The 18,765-nt window shown below is 40.3% G+C and overlaps 1 protein-coding gene and 1 pseudogene across 1 annotated transcript; one reads left to right on the forward strand and one right to left on the reverse strand.

The window, feature by feature from the left end:
• The first annotated feature begins 131 nt into the window (after positions 1-131).
• LOC116212125 lies at positions 132-6,697 on the forward strand (annotated as a pseudogene).
• Positions 6,698-7,804: 1,107 nt separating this feature from the next.
• Positions 7,805-11,259, reverse strand: LOC116210430. The gene is made up of 3 exons (XM_031544297.1): positions 9,622-11,259; positions 8,731-9,069; positions 7,805-8,502 (listed from the first exon to the last, which is right to left on the reverse strand). Exons 1-3 carry the CDS (start codon positions 9,907-9,909, stop codon positions 8,011-8,013), a joined length of 1,119 nt encoding a protein of 372 aa, XP_031400157.1. The 5' UTR covers positions 9,910-11,259; the 3' UTR covers positions 7,805-8,010.
• Positions 11,260-18,765: the final 7,506 nt, after the last annotated feature.

Consider the following 18,765-nt stretch of genomic DNA (forward strand, 5'->3'; position numbering starts at 1 on the left):
GCTAAGATGAAAATACAACTGATCAGCTTGATTCAGGGAATGGGGACAATCATGAGGAGAGTAAGAAGATGGAGAAGGAGAAGGGGAAGGAGAAGGAGAAGGAGAAGAAGGGGAAGAAGAACAAGGAAGACATGCCCGCGAAAGAATCATCTCAGAAAGAGCGGTTTGCTGATAATGTGGAGATTTTTCCTTCCTCTGACGGTCCAAGTGAAGGAAATGCCAGAGGAAAAGATCAACTGGTATGGGGCAAGCGATTCTCACAGGAAGAAGATGCGTTAATCAAGGAGGCCCTTTACAGGTTTCTAGAGGATCATGGACTGGGTGAAGAAGGTCTGGGGATGGTTCTACACTGCAGAGAGAATGCTGGAACTAGGCACTGTTAGAAGCAAATAGGGGCTGCATTAACATGTAGGCAATAAGAGTATATCATCGAGCGCATATATTGTTTGAGAGGAGTGAAACTCGTTCATGGACTGATGAAGAGCGCGAATTCATTAGGAAATTCCATGAAGCTCATGGATTAGACTGGAAAACCCTGGCTGAGGCTTTTAGGAAGCACAGGATTCATGTTAAAGACACATGGCAGAGGATAAGATTGCCCGACTGGAAGAAGGGGCCTTGGACACGAGAGGAGTACCGAACTCTATTCAATCTTGTGAACATATGTCAGCACCCCATTTTGGCTCACTCATTCAAATTACATTATCAGCAATGATCCAAGCTATGACTTGAGCAGAGTACAGAAAAACGGCTCAACAGAGCGGAAAATCACTATTCATCCTCAAGTCGGCAAAATTAAGCAAATGACATGTGGATATGACAGAAGGACTCCAGGGGTCATCAAGAAGCAACAGAGTGACTAGAGAGCTCAACAATGTCCGAAACCGGCATTTTTAGAGTTTACACGAACATGCCTATTTTCCGATAGTTCGCTCGACCGTCGGAAGATAGCCAATATTGGACTTCAAAAAATCCACTCCAATGCCAAACAGATGAAAAGTGTCCCCAAAGGCGTTTTGCAAATCATCTGTTCTATACAGAACAACTTTCTGTATACAGACAACTTTTCAGTGAAAGTCCAAAAATGCCGGTTTCTCGGAGAAAAGTTAATTCCAAATATCAGATGCGGCCATGCCCCACAATCATACAGAGCACGAGCAGTGCTTCAGATTGTCTTTTGGAAGCCATACAGACACCCTGAATGACTTCCGAACGACAAAACGGGCATACCTCTCTTCGGAAGAGCATAACCGGAGACTGGTCTGATGGAATTACGGCAAACGAAGTTCACACTACATTGCCCTGAAAACTCCAGCGGACATTCGCAATTGAGCAAAACAGGCAGCAAAACCCTTCACGGTTTCCCGAGTAACCTCTGAGGAGCACAAAAGGCCATTTTCAGTGAAAATCCATACCCGGAGGTCCTCTTTGGGGAAACTTGACGCCGGATGCTTACCTTACACAATGCTAGCCTTCTCAAGGCTCAATGTGGAATCGTCGGAATGAATCACACAACTCATCTAAACCCCTCGAGCAGTGCTTTAAGGGTCTCAGATGCACTTTTCATATCCTTAGAGGCCCAATCTCGGCAAACAGAGGTCATAGTGATCTCTGGATCGCTCAAGAAACTCAGAAAGCAATCTGAGAAATCCAGTTTTGGCCTCCTAGGACATCTCCGGCTCCATATTTGCATTTACCGGCTTAAGGGACTAGTGCCTATGTAATTTGACAATTTATGTCAAAATGACCGACGTGGGATGCAGATACAAGATATACTGTTAGAAGTGGGTAACCTCGCTCTGAATGCATAAAAGGAGCAAAATCGGCTTCCGAGCCTCATACAGACATTTGGCAATTCCTCACGGAAAATGCCAATCTCGGACTCATTAAATCTGTTTCCTCGCGTATATCGATAATTCAACATTCGGTTCGAACCACGAGCCTCGAATGCGCGATCAATCGAGACCCGAGCTTTTTCCCGATTTCTCCTCTTCGGTTGTGGGACCCACGGGCTACCCAAGATGAGTCACCCTTTGCACTAGAAGCTTCTTCTTCTTCTTCAATGCAAGAAGCCAACTTGCTCTCTCTTAGCCAAAATATCTTGGAGAGGTTGAAGACAACACTCAATGCTCATCAATGCTCATAAATGCTCTTGGATCATCTTCATCAAGAACACTTGGTCCAGATTCATCCTCATCCTCATTAGGCAAACTGAAATTTGCTAATGGGAGGCTTAAGTGTGCTTGCTTTTGCTTAATTGCCCATTAGCTTTGCCTATAAATAGCCCCAAAGTGATTAAGTTAATCACTTTTCCTCTTGCGCACTCTCTCCAAGCTTTCTCCCTCAAGAAAAGCTCTCAACTCCATAGCCAAAACCAGCAAGCTTCAACACTTCAAAACCAAGAGAGAAAAACCGAAGAAAACCCTAAGAAAGCTTTGAGGTTCTTAAGTCGGAAGCCGATGTTCATCATCCCGACTTAAGTTCAAAATTTCTCAAACTCCATGGACCACATGTTTTGGACCCAAGGAGTTCATTTATGAACTTAGATTTTTGGTTTGAAGTCATTTGCTCATCATTTCAGGTTGATTTCCTCATTTCGAGTGAAGATCGTGCTCTCGGGTGAATAGTGCACCCGTAGCAGCACGCTCCCTCCCGCGCGTCCAGCCGCGCGCACGCGTGCCCAGCCATGCGCCCGCGCACCCGCACGCCCGCGCGCCCGCCGCCCGCGCCCGCACGCCCGCGCGCCCAGCCCGCATCCGCGCACACAGCCGCGTGCCTGCCCGCGCGCCTCCCGTGCACTCCAACCGCCCTCCCCGTGCACCTAGCTCCTCGAACGTGCATCCTTTGCATCCGAGCATCCTTCCAAGCGTTCTACCGAGTCACCCGACTTTCGAACACTTCCCCGACTCTTTCCTCGTATCCCGAGGCTAGGTAAATCACTCTTGACTTAGAGGAGTTAGGGTTTTTTACATTTATTGCATGTTCATGGAGTTATATGGTGCATAAAGCATGTTCACTTGCAAGGCTTAATTTTCATACACTTTCATGTTATATTATGCATGCTCGTCATCATATAACATGTTAGCATGTCAGGAAACATTTGGATCGACCCTCGGAAGACCTTCCCGACCCGAAATAAGCAAAAGAGCTCTCGGGTTTGCTTCAGGAAGAGGTAATCGAGACTTGGCTTGCTTTCCTCGGGTTAAGAACGGCCTTCTTAGCCAGATCTAAGTTCGATTCCCGAGTTTTCTCGTGTTTTCTTACATGCATGAAGTTGGTATTATTTTATCGATTCCTTAAATAACTTGTTTGTGCACGTTTCCATGTTCGAATGTGTTATTCAAATCATGGCAATACCGACTTTCGTTTAATCGTGTCATTTATCATGTTTGTCGTTTAAGCATGCGAGAAATGATTCGAAACGAGACGGGGAAACCTCGTGGAACCCCATTCGGGCCATGGAACCTCTCGGTTATCTCCAAGGAGAAGTGACCGAGAGCCTCTTAGACTCGTACGGGTTGCATGAGGCTTCCTCTTCCCATTTTGAGTCCGTTCTCGGCTTTCGTGTAATTTACAATTTACCTTATCGTCGCAATATCGCATGAAAATGTCTTTTCAAAACAAAGCATGCATGGATTTGGGTATCGATGACTCATTTGGGTCCATTCGGTTACGAAGGTAGTTTCGGTCATTGGACCAAATTATCCTCGATCCTCATGGAATCGTCTTGCTCATCGAGTCGCGAATCGTTTTCATAATTAATACATTCGGCACAACCCTTAAGCATTAATTCCACAAACGGGTTAATCGGGACGCTCACATGATTAAACCCACTTCACAATGATAAAGTTTACACGAATTGGCCATTAACTGATAACTCGCGTTGATGAGTTGTCAAATAACGTTGGTGCCCTTTTCAAACTTATCAATTTCAAAACCCGAAACGCGCTGTCTGATGTAGCATGGACGTCTGAAAAGGGCTTATGTGTCTCAACTTGAGTTTTTACCTGATTCCAGGTAACTCAGGTTAGGATACAGAAGATCTTTCTAGATCACTTCCGGGCAGATCGACTGGTTCTTTGGCTTTTTCGAGGTTCTTGCACAACCCTGGACGATCCAGGGATTTGGTTGACATCGGCTACAGGCCGAGGTGGTCCAGACTACGATGTTTCCCCTTTTCTGAAAACAATTTTCAAATAAAGGGCAAAATCGTCTTTTCACAATTCAGCGACACCCTAGGGTTAGCATGACAAGAACACTACAATACGGGATAAGAACGGGCTACCTGTTCAGGTGCAGGTTCATCTGCATAGCCTTTTCTTATCTAACTGATGAGTTTCTGTCATCCTAACATAGACTCGGGTAACTAGAACGGTTATCTCTGTCAGAAAACATGCAAAATGCTGATTAATCTTTCACTCGACCTAACCAAACACTAGATAATGGTTAGGAGAAATTTTAGATTCCAAATCTAGAGTCAAAACACGAGTTTGGCTAATTCAGTGGAAATTCAGTGTCACAATACAGAACAACTGTAAAAGCAATTCATACACATGAGATTTGACCCTAAAACATTGGCACGTGCTTGTTTGTCTAGGGTAGGATTTGCATGCCAAAATACCCTGGATTAACAACTTGTTAAAACACGTACATTCGGTGAATACAAACACATTGTCTGTTATCTACATGTTGCGTGTTATCTTTTCGCACCTGTTTGCCATGGGGGTCGAGCCTGATCCCTAGGCCGAATAATATTAGGGTTCAACGCCCTAATCATCGATCACAGGGTCCAACGCCCTAATCAACACTCACAGGGTCCAACGCCCTATTCAGTGAGAGCGTGCATTGAATTTCAGTTCTTCGGTCTTTTCCCTAAACTCACGGTGAGTTAGAGCGGAATAATAACCGAACGCAAGTCGACTGGAATTCGGCCATTTGTAATTTGTATTTATTGTTTTCGAGAGTATTGTAAGGACTTTTATTATGTACATTTGTTCTGTAAGAATTCCAGTCGGTGAGCGAACGGTCTGAGAGTCGAATTAATCGAATTGGTCTAACGCTTGCCCAGACACAAGTAAATCCAAGATCTCGCGGTTTTGGTTCACGCAAGGATTCAACCTCTATGGTTCGATGAACTATAACGCAAGATTGTGAACCAACTCCCCGACATACGGGTTTACTTCTCTCTCGGCTTCTCAACCGACATCTTTTAATTCAGCGAATCTCCGGTGTCAAAACGTGCGAGCCGAGTGCAGCTTAATTCATGCGGTAAATCATAAAACATGCAAGTCTAGCAAACTAGAGTACCGAAAGGGCGTGCGGGATATAGGCCAGCACGTAACATGAACCCCCGAACACGGATTTTTCGGTTCCGCACAGATCAATGCCTTAACGACAAATTAGGTGTTCCATACCCCTAAACTTGAGTAACTTATCCGCCCTCGATAAGTGGCGACTCCTTCTCTCATTATTACTTCTGGCTGAGAGGAAAATAATGGTGCAAGAAGTAAATATGAAGGGGTCAAAAGCAAGCAAAAGCACCACTTTAAGGATGATGAATGGGTTGGAATTGGGGAAGGGCAGGGAGGCAACATCATGAAGGAAGAGAGAAACCAAGGCATAGAAGAATATACAATTTGATCAGGAAGAAGGAGAAGAAGAGCAGGAAGGACAAGCCAGCGAAAGAATCATCTCGGAAAGTGCGGTTTGCTGATAATGTGGAGATTTTTCCTTTCTCAAGACAGTCCAAGCAAAGGAAATGCCTGAGAAAAAGACCAACTAGTGCGGGGCAAGCGATTCTCCCTGGAAGAAGATGCGCTAATCAAGAAGGCTGTGCAAATTTATAAAAGATCATGGGCCGAGTGGAGGAGGTCTGAGGATGATTCTATGCTGCTGAGAGAATGCTGAAACCAGGCACTGCTGAGAGGAAATAGGGGCTGCTTTGCCGTGGAGGCCTAGTTCGAGTATGTATTATCGAATGCATATATTGTTTGAGAGGAGTGAAACTCGTTCCTGGACTCAATAGGAGTATGATCTCATCAGGGAGTTCCACGAAGAGCACGAACCCTGGTTGATGCTATTAGGAAGCACAGGATTCGAGTAATGGACACGTGGCGGAGGATAAAACTGCCCGACCTGAAGAATGGGTGCTGGAGCCAAGAGGAGTACCGGAACCTGTTCAACCTCGTGAACATGGACTTGCAAATGAAGGCTGTGGAAGAGAAGGTCTCCAGGCATGGGATGCTGAATTATAATGTCTGCTGGGAGGCTATAAGCCGGAAGTTGTCCACCCAAACGAATGCAAGCTGTTGTACTAAATGGTAAAAACAGTTGATGTCTCCCATGGTGGCTGAAGGAGAATGGGCGGATGCTGATGACTATAGGCTCCTCGATACCCTCTTTTGCCTTAGATGGTTGCTCAATGGAAGATTTTGATTGGTATTGTCTTGTCGAGAATAGGCCAGGGGTAGTGTCCTGGAAACGTTGGGCCCAGTCCCAGATGGTCAGGCACATTGGGGAGCACAGGATGAAATCCTCTGTTGAACAGGTGGAGATCCTTTCGAAGCGATGCTGCCCCAATCTGCTACAAGTAAGGGACGCATGGGACAAGAAATGCCGGCGAGGATTGATTGGGAATTTTGGATGCTTCATCTTCCTTATGTCGAACCTATGCCGTAACAGTGTAGCACCTTCGTGATTCGGGTTTATTCTTCGTCACCTCCAGGTTATCTTGCAGCTGCTGTTAGATTTGATCGTAGAGGAATCCAGGTTCGGCTCTTTCATGTCGTATTGTGAAGTTAATTTGTTTACACAGCTTCGATTATCTCTTATGTTCTCTGTTCAACTTAAGATCAATTTGGAAATTCTTGGTATTTTGACATGTCGATGCTCGCCGGGCATCATGTTATTGCCCTGCACTTTAGCTTCTGAAAGTGCTGACATATGGTATACGATGACCATGCTAATTAGCGCAAACCATTCTTATCAAGCAAAGTAAATGAGAAACCAACTGGCCTGAACTTTCGTCGACCGGTTCATCCTCGATCATACGGAACCGGTCTGCAACAGGATGGCCCATTCCGGGCTACCAAACAGCCTTCTTGCTGTACTCATTTTTGAGTTCGTATATGTCCCTGAGCCAATTAAGCTCAAGCTTTAAAGGCGATGCACAATCAAGCTCGAGCCATAAGTGGTATTGCCCCATGTTTTTTTTTTTTGCTAACCCGGGGTGTCCAAGTTTCGCCCGAGTAATTCCCGGGGCTCTGTGAACCCCCGGCGGTGCACAGAGCGGATAATCACGCCAAAGGCGCTCCGGTGGCCCCAAGGGATTCGAACCCGGGATCGGGTGCAAACTTAGGCGCACCTTAACCACTAGGCCAATCCTCTTGGGATTGGTATTGCCCCATGTTAGCTGGCCCTGAACTTGTTCAAGGATATAATCATCCTGAAATAATGACTGTGAAATTACTGTACATTCGAAATAAGTAATTTAAATACCATGAATATAATTACTTAAATTTCTTGTAAGTTACTTGCAATAAACCATAATAGAATAAGTTACTCCTACGTCGTGCGCATGTGTTTAGTGTAAGTTATTATGCATACTTCTAATAAATTATATGAATTCTGAGTAAGTTACCGTGGAATTTTACCTCTTGGGCTGTAATTTGTAAAAAGTCTACTCGATTTATTCTAAAAGACGAGAAGTCAGAGAAATTAATGGAAAGTGTAGTGGCCTTCGTTCCGAGTCACCTATTGGCTCTTGTATACCCGAAAGAATTAATCATGAAAATTTTATATAAAATTAAATCTCAATGAAGTAAATTAAAAAAATAATATTGTTACAACACTTTGGTATATCAAAAAGGGCTTTACTTCCTAATATTTACATTTGCTTTGGCTTCAAAATTTGTAACGATGAAGGGTGGAGGGGATGAGAGAAGATTAAGAAGAAAGCAACTTACATACCCAAAATGATGTAAAAGGACCCTCCTAAATCATTTAACTTCCTCAACAAAACTGCTGCCCTTTGCGGAGCTCCTTCGGAGGCAGGAAATCCTCCGCTGTCAGCCCCCAGACATTAAAGTCGACGTCTTCGAGCTTCCAAAGCTCTTGGATCTCCCTCTTGTGGTTGGCCGACTGCTCCCCATACCTGAACACTGTGACGGTCGTCCTACCCCGGTGAGCCACATTCACGCCGTCCACGTACTTGTATTCATCCATCACTGATTCGGTGCTTGTCTCCCAAAACACGTCTTCGTCCCCCTTGGTCTTCATCCTCAGGAGTCTCGAGTCCTCGAACTGGATCAGGAGCCCTGACCGCTGACTAAAGTAGCCCCAGATCGTGTGGTGGATGATCTCGTAGTTGGGGCCACTCTGGGCCTCCCTTGCTGCTGGCCCAGTCTCGAGTTTCAGGATAAAGCAATCCTCGTCGTTTATGATCTTCTCCCCGATGCACATTGCATCAAGAAACAAGTTCGCAGTCGATCTTGGGTCCAGTCCCTGACAGGAAATGCATTCATCATTCTATCAGCCGTCACGTCACGCGTTAAGTATCTTATCATGCCTTGTCACGGCCATATGGCCCGAACCACTTATATCATGATTGTGTGTGCAGGGTGCACTCTTCTCTTTATCAACTTTGTTCTTTATTGTTCATGAATTGAATCCTATAAATAGTTCATGAAGCTGAAATAGATGTGTAATCGATGTTGAAGATAGATAGGTCACCTGCAAGAACCTACGGAGGGGCCTCGGGGGGCCTGTTGAGATGGGCGTCTGTTGGTTCGAGGAGTGACGCCACGAGAGCTTGCCGTTACTTCCACAGATGACCTTGCACCCGGAAACTACAATCTCGAGGCTCCAGAGATCGGGGTTCTTTTGCAAGAGCAAGAACCCGCCCACTTCTTGGGTGCTCTTACCGTCGATGCTCTCTTCACCTTGGTGGAAGTCTGAGGCGTTGATTTTAACCTGTCCGGTCACACACATGCTGTTCACCGAGTTCATGGCTTGTTGCCCTCCTATGGCCGCGGTGTACTGTTGTACTATGTATTTCGCTGTCGAAGCTTCCTGCATAAAATATATGTATTATCATGCAACCAAACATATCATTTCATAAATAACGACATGTACGTCGCATTTGGTTGTAGATGACATGAAGCTCCATGGAACTGACTAGCGAAGTTTCGCATGTAACATAAATTTGTAAATTGTGTAGTCCTCTAATATAAGAGGTGGACTAATTCCTCACATATGTGAGGAACGCACCAGTGTTTCGCAGCTGAGTGATTTCTACGAGCCTGTGAACTTCCTTCAAGCTGGAACAAATCCGGTGACGGGGTCAGATTCAGATTCGTTGCATCTACATTGCATCTGAGTTCTGTGTTCTCAGACGTTATTGCACGACTGAGCGATGATCTTGTCACAGGATTGACTGTTGGTTCTGTCTCATCGCGATGCTCATCATGGTATATTTACAGAGATCACATATGGTTTTGAACATAGAAATGGTAACAGAATAAAATGCAATGCATGTATAACAAACTATCTGCCAATGATGATCTCATTGACCATAAATTAAGCTTTTTCATTGGGACAATCCAGGTAACATGAGAAACTCACGATGGAGCAGTCGCGGATGGGACGTTGGATCGGGTTGACGACCTGGACCTGGAGGGGGATGAGAGGGGACCCCACTAGGTAGAGGAGGAAACGGAGCTCGTTGAAACGGGCGGCTATGATCGGGGAGGACCACTTATCGGACGTCTGGGCCTTCATCCACGTGAGCATGTTCTGCATCCGCAGGCCGACGTTGCTGCCCATGCTTGCAAACATCTCCTCTGGTATCGGCACCTCCAACACTGTCTCCAGGCCATCCTCCCGGTCAATGTTCGGACACAGTCGCCTCATAATCTAATCTAATATGTATGTAATCGGACGTTAATAACGAAATAAGAGAGAGAGAGAGAGAGAGAGAGAGAGATCAGAGTTTGAAAGAAGGGAGGAAGAAAAGGATGAAATGAGTCAAAAGGGTTGATTGATTGATTGATTAACCAATTAACCTCCACCTCTCTCGTTTGTTTCAAGGATCGCTAGAGAGAGAGGAGAAGCAATTAATTGGTTTGGCTCTGTCTTTTGTTTTGGTTTTAATTTTTCGTTTTTTTGATGGTTAATTTTGGGCTTAAAGGCAGCCCTTGGTCGTAGGTGGTCGGGTGCGCCAGAATAGATCTGGTTTTTGTATATTTATGTATAAATTCTTTTTGGGTGATTGTATACTTTTATTTTGGCCTATTTTGGCCAATGAAATGCACAATTGCAGCTGGCCATATACAACCAAGGTTTCCTCTACCTGGCGCTCCCCCAGGAAGAGAAATCCCATATTTGGCATGCCTAAGGAATAAAAAATAAGAGGGTAATTTTGTAAGTCAGACTTAATTTTTTCTTTTTCCCGTTTATGAGGAAGAGGAAGGTCTATGATTTGGTAAAAGAATATGACAATAGGAGGCAAATTGAAGTTCCACTAATGAAGATCAAACTCGATAAATGTTTATGATCCGGTGAAAGAATATGAGAATAGGAGGTAAATCGAAGTTCTATTAATGAAGATCAAACTTGGCGGTTTCAAGGGATCTTAGTGCAGGAGACCTCACTGAGATCCCCCAAATTCCCATTGAGATCCCCCGAAATCGATGGATGGGTGGCTGGAAGGGATGCCCCCACCAGCCCAATTTGGCCAAATTCGAAGGTGGAGGCATCCTCGCCGACCACTCAACCACCGATCGAGGTCATCGGCAGATGGTATGCCCCCAGTACCTCAATTTAGGAGAACCCTGCTGACAAAATTCCCAAATGGGGGCGGGCCCAGTAGGAATGTCCCCACCCTCGATTTTGAGGATTTCAGTAAGGTATGGCACTGCGATACCCCAAATTGGGGGAGTAGGGGAGTCCCCTCCAACCACCCACCCCCAACAGAGGTTGCCGGCGGCTCTGACCCCATTAGTGACCTTTGCTGTAAGGGCCATTGGAGATGCCCCACCACCGTGTCCATGAATTCTTTTTTTATTTTTTTAGTTTATTGTTTATGTTTTTTAATCTATCTGTTTGTCATGTTACCATAAATGGTTAGCCACGCCAACAAATTGGATGGAATTACTGACAGATGATAGATATGCAAATAATAGTGTGTGCTTTTATTTGCCATAAAAAAATAGCTTGTGATAAAATTGAAAATGGGGGCAAAGTTCATGATTTTTTGAGTTATTTCCCTTATTATTTCATTGTATTAAAACCATAAGCCTTATTAAAAAAAGAAAATCATATTGATAACTGATTATTCAGAAAAAAAATTGTATCAATAATTAACCGATGTGATTCATAGGTTAATGCATGTCAAACTTTGTTATTTTAAGTTATTAATAATGTCATGAAAAAAAATGTTCAGTCAGCACGCCAAAATAGACGTCTTTTTAAAATTAATTCCTACAATATACTTCCCCAAAATCTATTTCTCAAAGTAGACTTATGTTGTTGTCTCAATTATTATTCCAATCCCTTAACTTTATAAATTGTTTCATTTAAATCCTTTTTAAAAATAAACTCTTTTATTTATTAGTATTAGTATTAGTATTAGTATGAGTGAATTCTTTATAAGATTGTCATTAGACTTATTCTTAAATAGATTACCATGAACCAAAATTTGAATTTTATAAAAAAAAATTATTAGAGTTTAACCAAGTGATTTTCATCTCGTACAAAAATATAGATAAAATTATGAATATAAATTTATCCATTTCATTTAGATTAGATAGTAGATCGATATACATAACAAGCGTTTTGGAATGAAATTCTTTCATCAGTGTTTACATTATATAATTTTGACATATATGTTTTTTTCTAGAAATTTAAGACTTGAGGATTATAATGCATTACTAACGTCTTAAAGTTTTATACAATGCGAAATAAAAAATAAAAAAATAAATTTTAATACACAGAAATTCTTCACTAGTACATTATTGATGTGAAATATATAAGTAAATATACTTAAATTGTAGCAATTCTAAAATAAGAGTAAAAACTACATAAATATCTATTCATTTTTCAAGGATAAACTTCTATTATGAAAAGGCATATTTTTCGAGGTAGAAAAGTCACAAGAGTCTTTTATATGAAGTATTTCCTACAAAATAAATTGAAAATTTATGAATGTTAGTATAAAATAATATTAAATATTTAAATTGATATATTGAATGCACATTAAATGTATAAATTCTATTTTACTATATGTAGACTAGTTTTCTATCCCATATATTGCACGGGTTCGTTTTCATATATTTCTATATATACCATTTTTTATTATAATTATTTACATTTTGAGACACAAATTTCTGATTAAAAATAATAAAAATTTCCAATTAATTATAATTTATAAATATTTATCTTAATATGTTTTGTTAAAAATTAGAGTAAATTAAATATTTTTTTGCCAAATAGCAAGTTAATTATTATAATAATATTTTGAAACTACTAATTTCAATTGCTATGCATCATAATATTTTTGTCAATTATCAATATAGAGTGACTTATATTAAATTTCGTAATTAGAATAAAACTTCATTTCACTCATTTTTTAAGCAATATTTGCGAGATTCTTATTTTGGAAGTCTTATTTTTATTTTATTTATGTGTTTTTAAACTTATAGCGCTAGATCATAATATTTTTCATTTATAAGATCATAACTTTTTCAAAAATTATATTTTTATTAATGAAGGTTGAACATTTATATATCATTTTTATAACAATTATTTTGAAATTTGGAAAATATCTTGACTTCTTAATATAGGAAAATATTTTAAATAATTAATTTCAACTTTCATGCGATAATTGAATAAGAAAATTGGAGTAAGTTTGCATGGTTCAATATGTATTTTGCAACAAATAGTCAAGATTTGTTGTAGATGATATCCTTATCATAAACTCATATATATTTACTTCATTAACCATTTTATAAATATGTAATTTTTGTGACATCCTTGTTTAATTTTTTATATGATCACAAATTCGTAAATGATAATAACAATTTTTATCTTATAATAAAAATTATGTTAACATCCAATTAAATAAATGAAATTCAACTTTTAAAATTTTGTTCATTAGTGACGGATCATTTATTGATATAGGAGTGAATTCTAGTTATATGACCAAAAATTCGAAGAATTAATAATTTTTTCTTTGGGAAATTTTTATATGAAAAATTAATTATTTTTGTATTTATCTTTGAATTATACGTGCTTTGTCCTTTTCACACATTTATTTCATTTCTATAATGATTATATATATAGTATATTTTAAAAATATTTTGCTTCTTAAGAATCATAAAAATAATAATAAAAAAATAGTTCAAAATTTCACACAATAATTTTTGAATAATAAATTTAAATGGAATATTACTAACAATATTTTTTTGGAAATTTTCTCACAAATTTGATTTATACATTTTTATCCTCAATTTCATATATTTTAATTTCTTTCACATTCCAAGTTTATGGTTTAATCCTGGATGTTATCATTTAATTTTTTTCAATATAAGATATATAATAATATCCAATTAAATATTTTATTGTCATATAATTATAAATTGACCATTTTAACCGTACTAACTATGATCCTATTTAATGTAAAGTGGAGTCAATTTTACTATATATATATATAGTTGGATGATCTGCTGAGTCAATTTTACTCTCTCTATATATATATATGGTTGGATGATATGCTGACATGTAAATTATATTAATTGGTTGTTTATGCGAAAAGTTTATTAGTATATCAATGATAGAAAATCAATGATGGTCGATCATGGTTAAGCATATGCCCGAAATTCTTCATAGAATACTCTCAACAAGCGACTCGTCAAAACAACAAAAGGCTTTTACTTTAAATATTTAATAAGTGAACTATTAAATGGTCTAATATATATGTTTAAAATTTAAATCTCAGCGTGAAGTTTATATTTCAAAAGGGATTTTAGTGAAACAAATCAAAAAATTTATGGACTGGAAGAATAATTAAGAAAAATAACATAAGTTTACTTTGAGAAATAGATTTTGGAGAAGACTATTGTGGGAATTAATTTGAAAAGAAAATCTATTCTGGTCGACTCAATATTATTGGTCAAGAGTCTAATTAAGGTGGTGTTTAATAAAACTTAATTTTATATATTGAAAGTTGTGTTTAATATTTTAATACTTAATGAATTGAGTGCTTAATAGAATAAATTGATTTTGTTTGGTATGAAATGTGCAAGTACTCTAAGTTATTATTATCATCTTGATTTACATAATGATCTCAAAACTTTTCTTTTTTGAACTTTGAGCCAATAATTCATAAATTGTATTATTTATTCATGTTTTTAGAAATTTTAAGAAAAAATTAAATATTTTAATAAAAAAAGAAGAAAAAGAGGACAGAGTTCAAATAGAGTTTGGGGGCTTCGATGGCTCATCTGTTGGCAGCCACAGCCCGGGCAAGGTTGCTGGTGCCCTTAATGGTCGCTGGTGATGTTGCCTCGGCTGAGGTAGCCCATGACGTTGCCTTGGTTGCCGTGGTTTGCTGTCACAACCGTAGTCTTAATCCCCTTCTCTAAAGAGAGAGAGAGGGGAAAGAGGCTCGAGAAGCGAATCTCAACTATGGTGGCTCTAGAGCAGATGACCTTGCCAACACCGTGGTGAGCTACTGACAAGCTGCGCCTCCCCCTCTTCGTCTCAGCTTCTCTCTCCCCTGTTTATGTTAGTTTCATGGGTCTACAAAAAAAAAGTAGAAGAATAAGAAATTTAAAATTTTCTATCCGTGAAACTAACCTAAGGCCTACTAGAAAAATAGAAGTAGATAAAGTGTATCTGAAACTTTTCGAATCGTTGATTGAACGCCCCGCGAGTGACTCTTCTACAAGTATCAACGCCGACTTCAACAATGGGTCTTCGAGATAAGCAATGCTAGCGACCAACGCTCTAAGAAAATAAAGATGTGACACTTCAAATTATTAGACTCATGTACCTATTCGAATACAACCATTTCAACCCGAATTTCCATATTTATACACACATATGCATACACGCCTTTCCCATGCCTTACTTATAAGCAATTGGGGGCTCAAAAGGATGCATGGACGGTGTGGGATATCTCATTTTGAGCTTCCCACCCACCACATGGCAATCCATTTGGATTGCATGCAAAATGGCCACGTGTGCCCGTTTATGGAGGGGTCAAATGGCTCCCAATTCGGGTCCCATATGTCTCTATTTCGTGTATAGATCAAGTCCATTAATTCTAATAAATTTTGAATCTAATTAATCAAAAAATTTAATCTCATTAAATATCCTATTAATGGATTCGCACCTTAACTCGTCTAATCTCTATTAGACTATATTATTGTTTCAAAACACCCATCAATTTAGTCGTCGTATGTGATTCTGTAGGTTATTGATTATGTTAATAGTAATATCGAAATCTTTATTTCAATACTATAAATACTGAGCGGCATCTAGTAATGCATCACTGTTACTCAAGTAATTAGAAAGTCAATTTCTTGGCGAAACTTGTGACCTATGTTACCGTGTAGTATAATCTCTTTGTCATCTATATCTATATTGAGCCAAAGGCATGGTCAATGTCATCCTTGTATGCTCAATTTCTCTTTCGTGGTACTGTGCGCATCCGAATTTCGTCTCGTCGGGGCCCGCATGCGCGCGCCTATGCAACGCTGCTTGGGAGTGTCCACCTTCCCGGGGACGCGCGACGGACACATGTGAGAAGAAGTCGTCACTACCTATTTACGACCCGAAGGTCGAGGGCCGGTGAGTTGCCCGGGTCTAGAGGTCTGTACGGAACCGAAAATTTCGAGTTCAGGGGTTCTATTACGTGTAGGCCTATATCCTATACGCTCTTTCAGTACTCTAGCTTGCTAGGCTTGCCATTTTTATTTATTTACCGCATGATTTGGGGTTGCACTCGACTTAGTCATTTTGACACCGTAAATTCGAAGAAACACTTAAACCATCCACTCTCTAACTAGGATTCTTACATGAATAAATGTACAACATAAACCCTTACATTGTTCTCTCAAATAAAAATATAAATTACAATGACTGAATCTCAATCGGTTCGCGTTCGGACGTTATTCCACTTGTACTCACCGTGTGGTTTGGAAAAGACTGAAAGTTAAATTAAGATGTGCACATGGTGTATGGGGGCATTAGACCCCATGGTCGACGATTAATGGCATTGGACCCGTGTAAATCGCATCCTAAGGATCGGGCTCGATCCGCATAACAAACAAGTACAAGAATGTAACAAGTAAGCACAAATAAACAAACAATGTGGTTCTATTATTGCCAAATTTACGTGAATAACCGATTATTAATCGAGGTATCTTGGCATGAAAATCCTACCATAAAACAAGTAAGCGGGGTGATAGAGAGGACGTGTAGGATTTGGCGTTATTTTGTGGACCCGGCAAACACAATGTCTGTAATCAAGTCTTAAATGTATGGATTGTTTTTAAATTGTTCTGTATCGTGACAATGTGATTTTTTACAAATTAAGAGTATTTTTACCTAAAATCCGAAACCTAACAATTTGCTTGACTATTTGCCAATGTTTGGTTAAGCCGAGTTTGAGGTTAATCTGTTTTTCGTATTTTAACTCGTTTTAAACACAAACTTAGGGAAATGGGAGCACGAAACACAGCTAGGGTGTCGGCGGATCAAGAACCGGTAGTCATGCCCTTGAACCGAAAAATATGTGTGTGTACGGAAAAATCAAGATTTACATGACACGGACTATCGAAAGTCGGTAGTCGGTGTCGACTGATCCCTTGGATCCATCGGGGTTGTAAAGACCTCGAAAGAGCCGAGTGTCAGCACCCAATTTCGGTGCATCGACTCCAGGGGGGGCAAAATTGTCATTTTCCAATTTATCACTTTTTTTTAAAAAAATTAATTAATAATAATAATAAATAAATAAAGGAGAAAAAAAAGAAAAAAAGAAAATTTCGGGCAGGGCCGGGCAGCGTTGACCGGCTGCCCGTGACCCGCCGGCCCTAATTTTTTTTTTAAAAAAGGGTCGGGCAGGCCGGGCAGGGTCGGGCAGCGCTTGCCGGCTGCCCGCGATCCCCGCCGGCCCGGAGAACCCCTAAATCGTGGTTTTCCGCGATTTTCTCCAAATCAGCCGAAATCTTAACGGAAAAGGGAAAAAATTGCAATTAAATGGACAGAAAAGCAATTGGGATGGGGAGGAACAAAGCCCAGAAGAAAAAAACGGGAAATTGGCTCTCGATTTGGCCGATTTGAAGATCGGAGATTTCGGAAACCCTCGCCGGAAAACGCAACCTTTCCCCTCGATGCCGGTCGTCTCGACACCGGCGAAGTCCAAATCGGACACCGCGCAGTCCAAGCGGTGCCAAGGGCCATCTCCCAAGCCCTCTCGTGCCGTCCTCGCGGCGTCTAGGGGCGAGAACCGCCGCCCGCAGCCTCGCCGCCGCCGCCCCCCCGATCCGAGCCGCTCCTCGTTAACGGGCCTCGACCCATTTCCTTGTTTCGCAGGTCCAGCCCAGAAGTTCGGCCCATTCGGCCCAACTCCCCAGTTCGGCCCAGCGTTTCTCCCGGGCGGTTTCTCCTTCGGGTGGGCGATCCGATCCGATCCATCCGGCGATTTTTTTATTTTTATTTTTATTTTTTACAGAGAAGCCTCTCAACTTAGTAGCATGATTAGCGCTCCTTTCCTGAATATTATTGCTTGCTTGATGGATATAATGTGAAATGAGTGTTCTTGGGTCGCGTGGGTGATCGGATTTGTCCCAAACTCGATTTTACGAACTTTCTATTTTGTCACATTTCAGTCCAGAGGACGTATTTTATTGTTTTAAGATCTTCCCCGAATTTCAAAATTATTTTCAATCAAGCCCCGGTCATTTTATTATTTTCCAATCAGTCCTTGGATTTTTTTTAGAATTTTTCCAAGAATCCCAAAGAACTTTTCAAATTGTTTCAGTTTAGTCCCGAGACCATTTTCACCCTTTTTCAGATCTTCCCCGAACTTCAAAAAATTCTTGTCAATCAAGTCCCAGTCATTTTACTATTTTTCAATCAGTCCTGAAATTCCCAAAATTTTTCAAGCATCCCAAAGAACTTTCCAAGTTGTTTCAGTTTAGTCCTGGGGCTTGTTTTTTTGATTTCAGATCAGTCCAGATTTTCAAATTCATTTCAAATAAGTCCTAGGACATTTTCAGTAATTTTTTTCCACAGTCCCCATTTTTAGAATTTTCATATCAGTCCCCAATTTTTTAAAATTTTCAAATCAGTCCCCAATTTTTTTTAGAATTTTCAAATAAGTCCCTGCTCTTTTAAAATCGTTCAATTCAGTCCCCTGGACATTTTCCAAAAATATCCGACCCTTTTCTACTTGGATCACCCACCGACAATGTATGTGCCCCATTTAAATATTTCATTTTTGTAATTATATACAATGTGACCATGTCGGAAATTAGAGTTTATCGGGCAGTCAACTAATGGCTATCTCGACGGTTCGAAATCCGTAGACTAAAGCATTCAGCAAGTTTTTAATTAACCTAAAATTCTACATATGGGATAATCGGGACGTTAAATTTGGCTAAATTAAATCACTTGATTTCTTTAAATGAATTGCAAGAATTGATTAATAATTTGTAATCGTGTCGACAGTTCAAGAACTGTTAGTCATGCCCTTTTCAAAAT

The sequence above is a fragment of the Punica granatum genome, chromosome 6 (genome assembly GCF_007655135.1).
Source record: "Punica granatum isolate Tunisia-2019 chromosome 6, ASM765513v2, whole genome shotgun sequence".
Classification (NCBI taxonomy): Eukaryota; Viridiplantae; Streptophyta; class Magnoliopsida; order Myrtales; family Lythraceae; genus Punica; species Punica granatum.

What these genes read in the sequence shown, in the direction of transcription:
- LOC116210430 (XM_031544297.1), bottom strand. Translation starts at nt 9,909, where the DNA reads ATGAGGCGACTGTGTCCGAACATTGACCGGGAGGATGGCCTGGAGACA. An exon ending in CCATCCGCGACTGCTCCATC is followed by an intron (nt 9,070 to 9,621) that starts GTGAGTTTCTCA and finishes TATTTTATGCAG; the next exon opens with GAAGCTTCGACAGCGAAATA. An exon ending in CCCTCCGTAGGTTCTTGCAG is followed by an intron (nt 8,503 to 8,730) that starts GTGACCTATCTA and finishes ATTTCCTGTCAG; the next exon opens with GGACTGGACCCAAGATCGAC.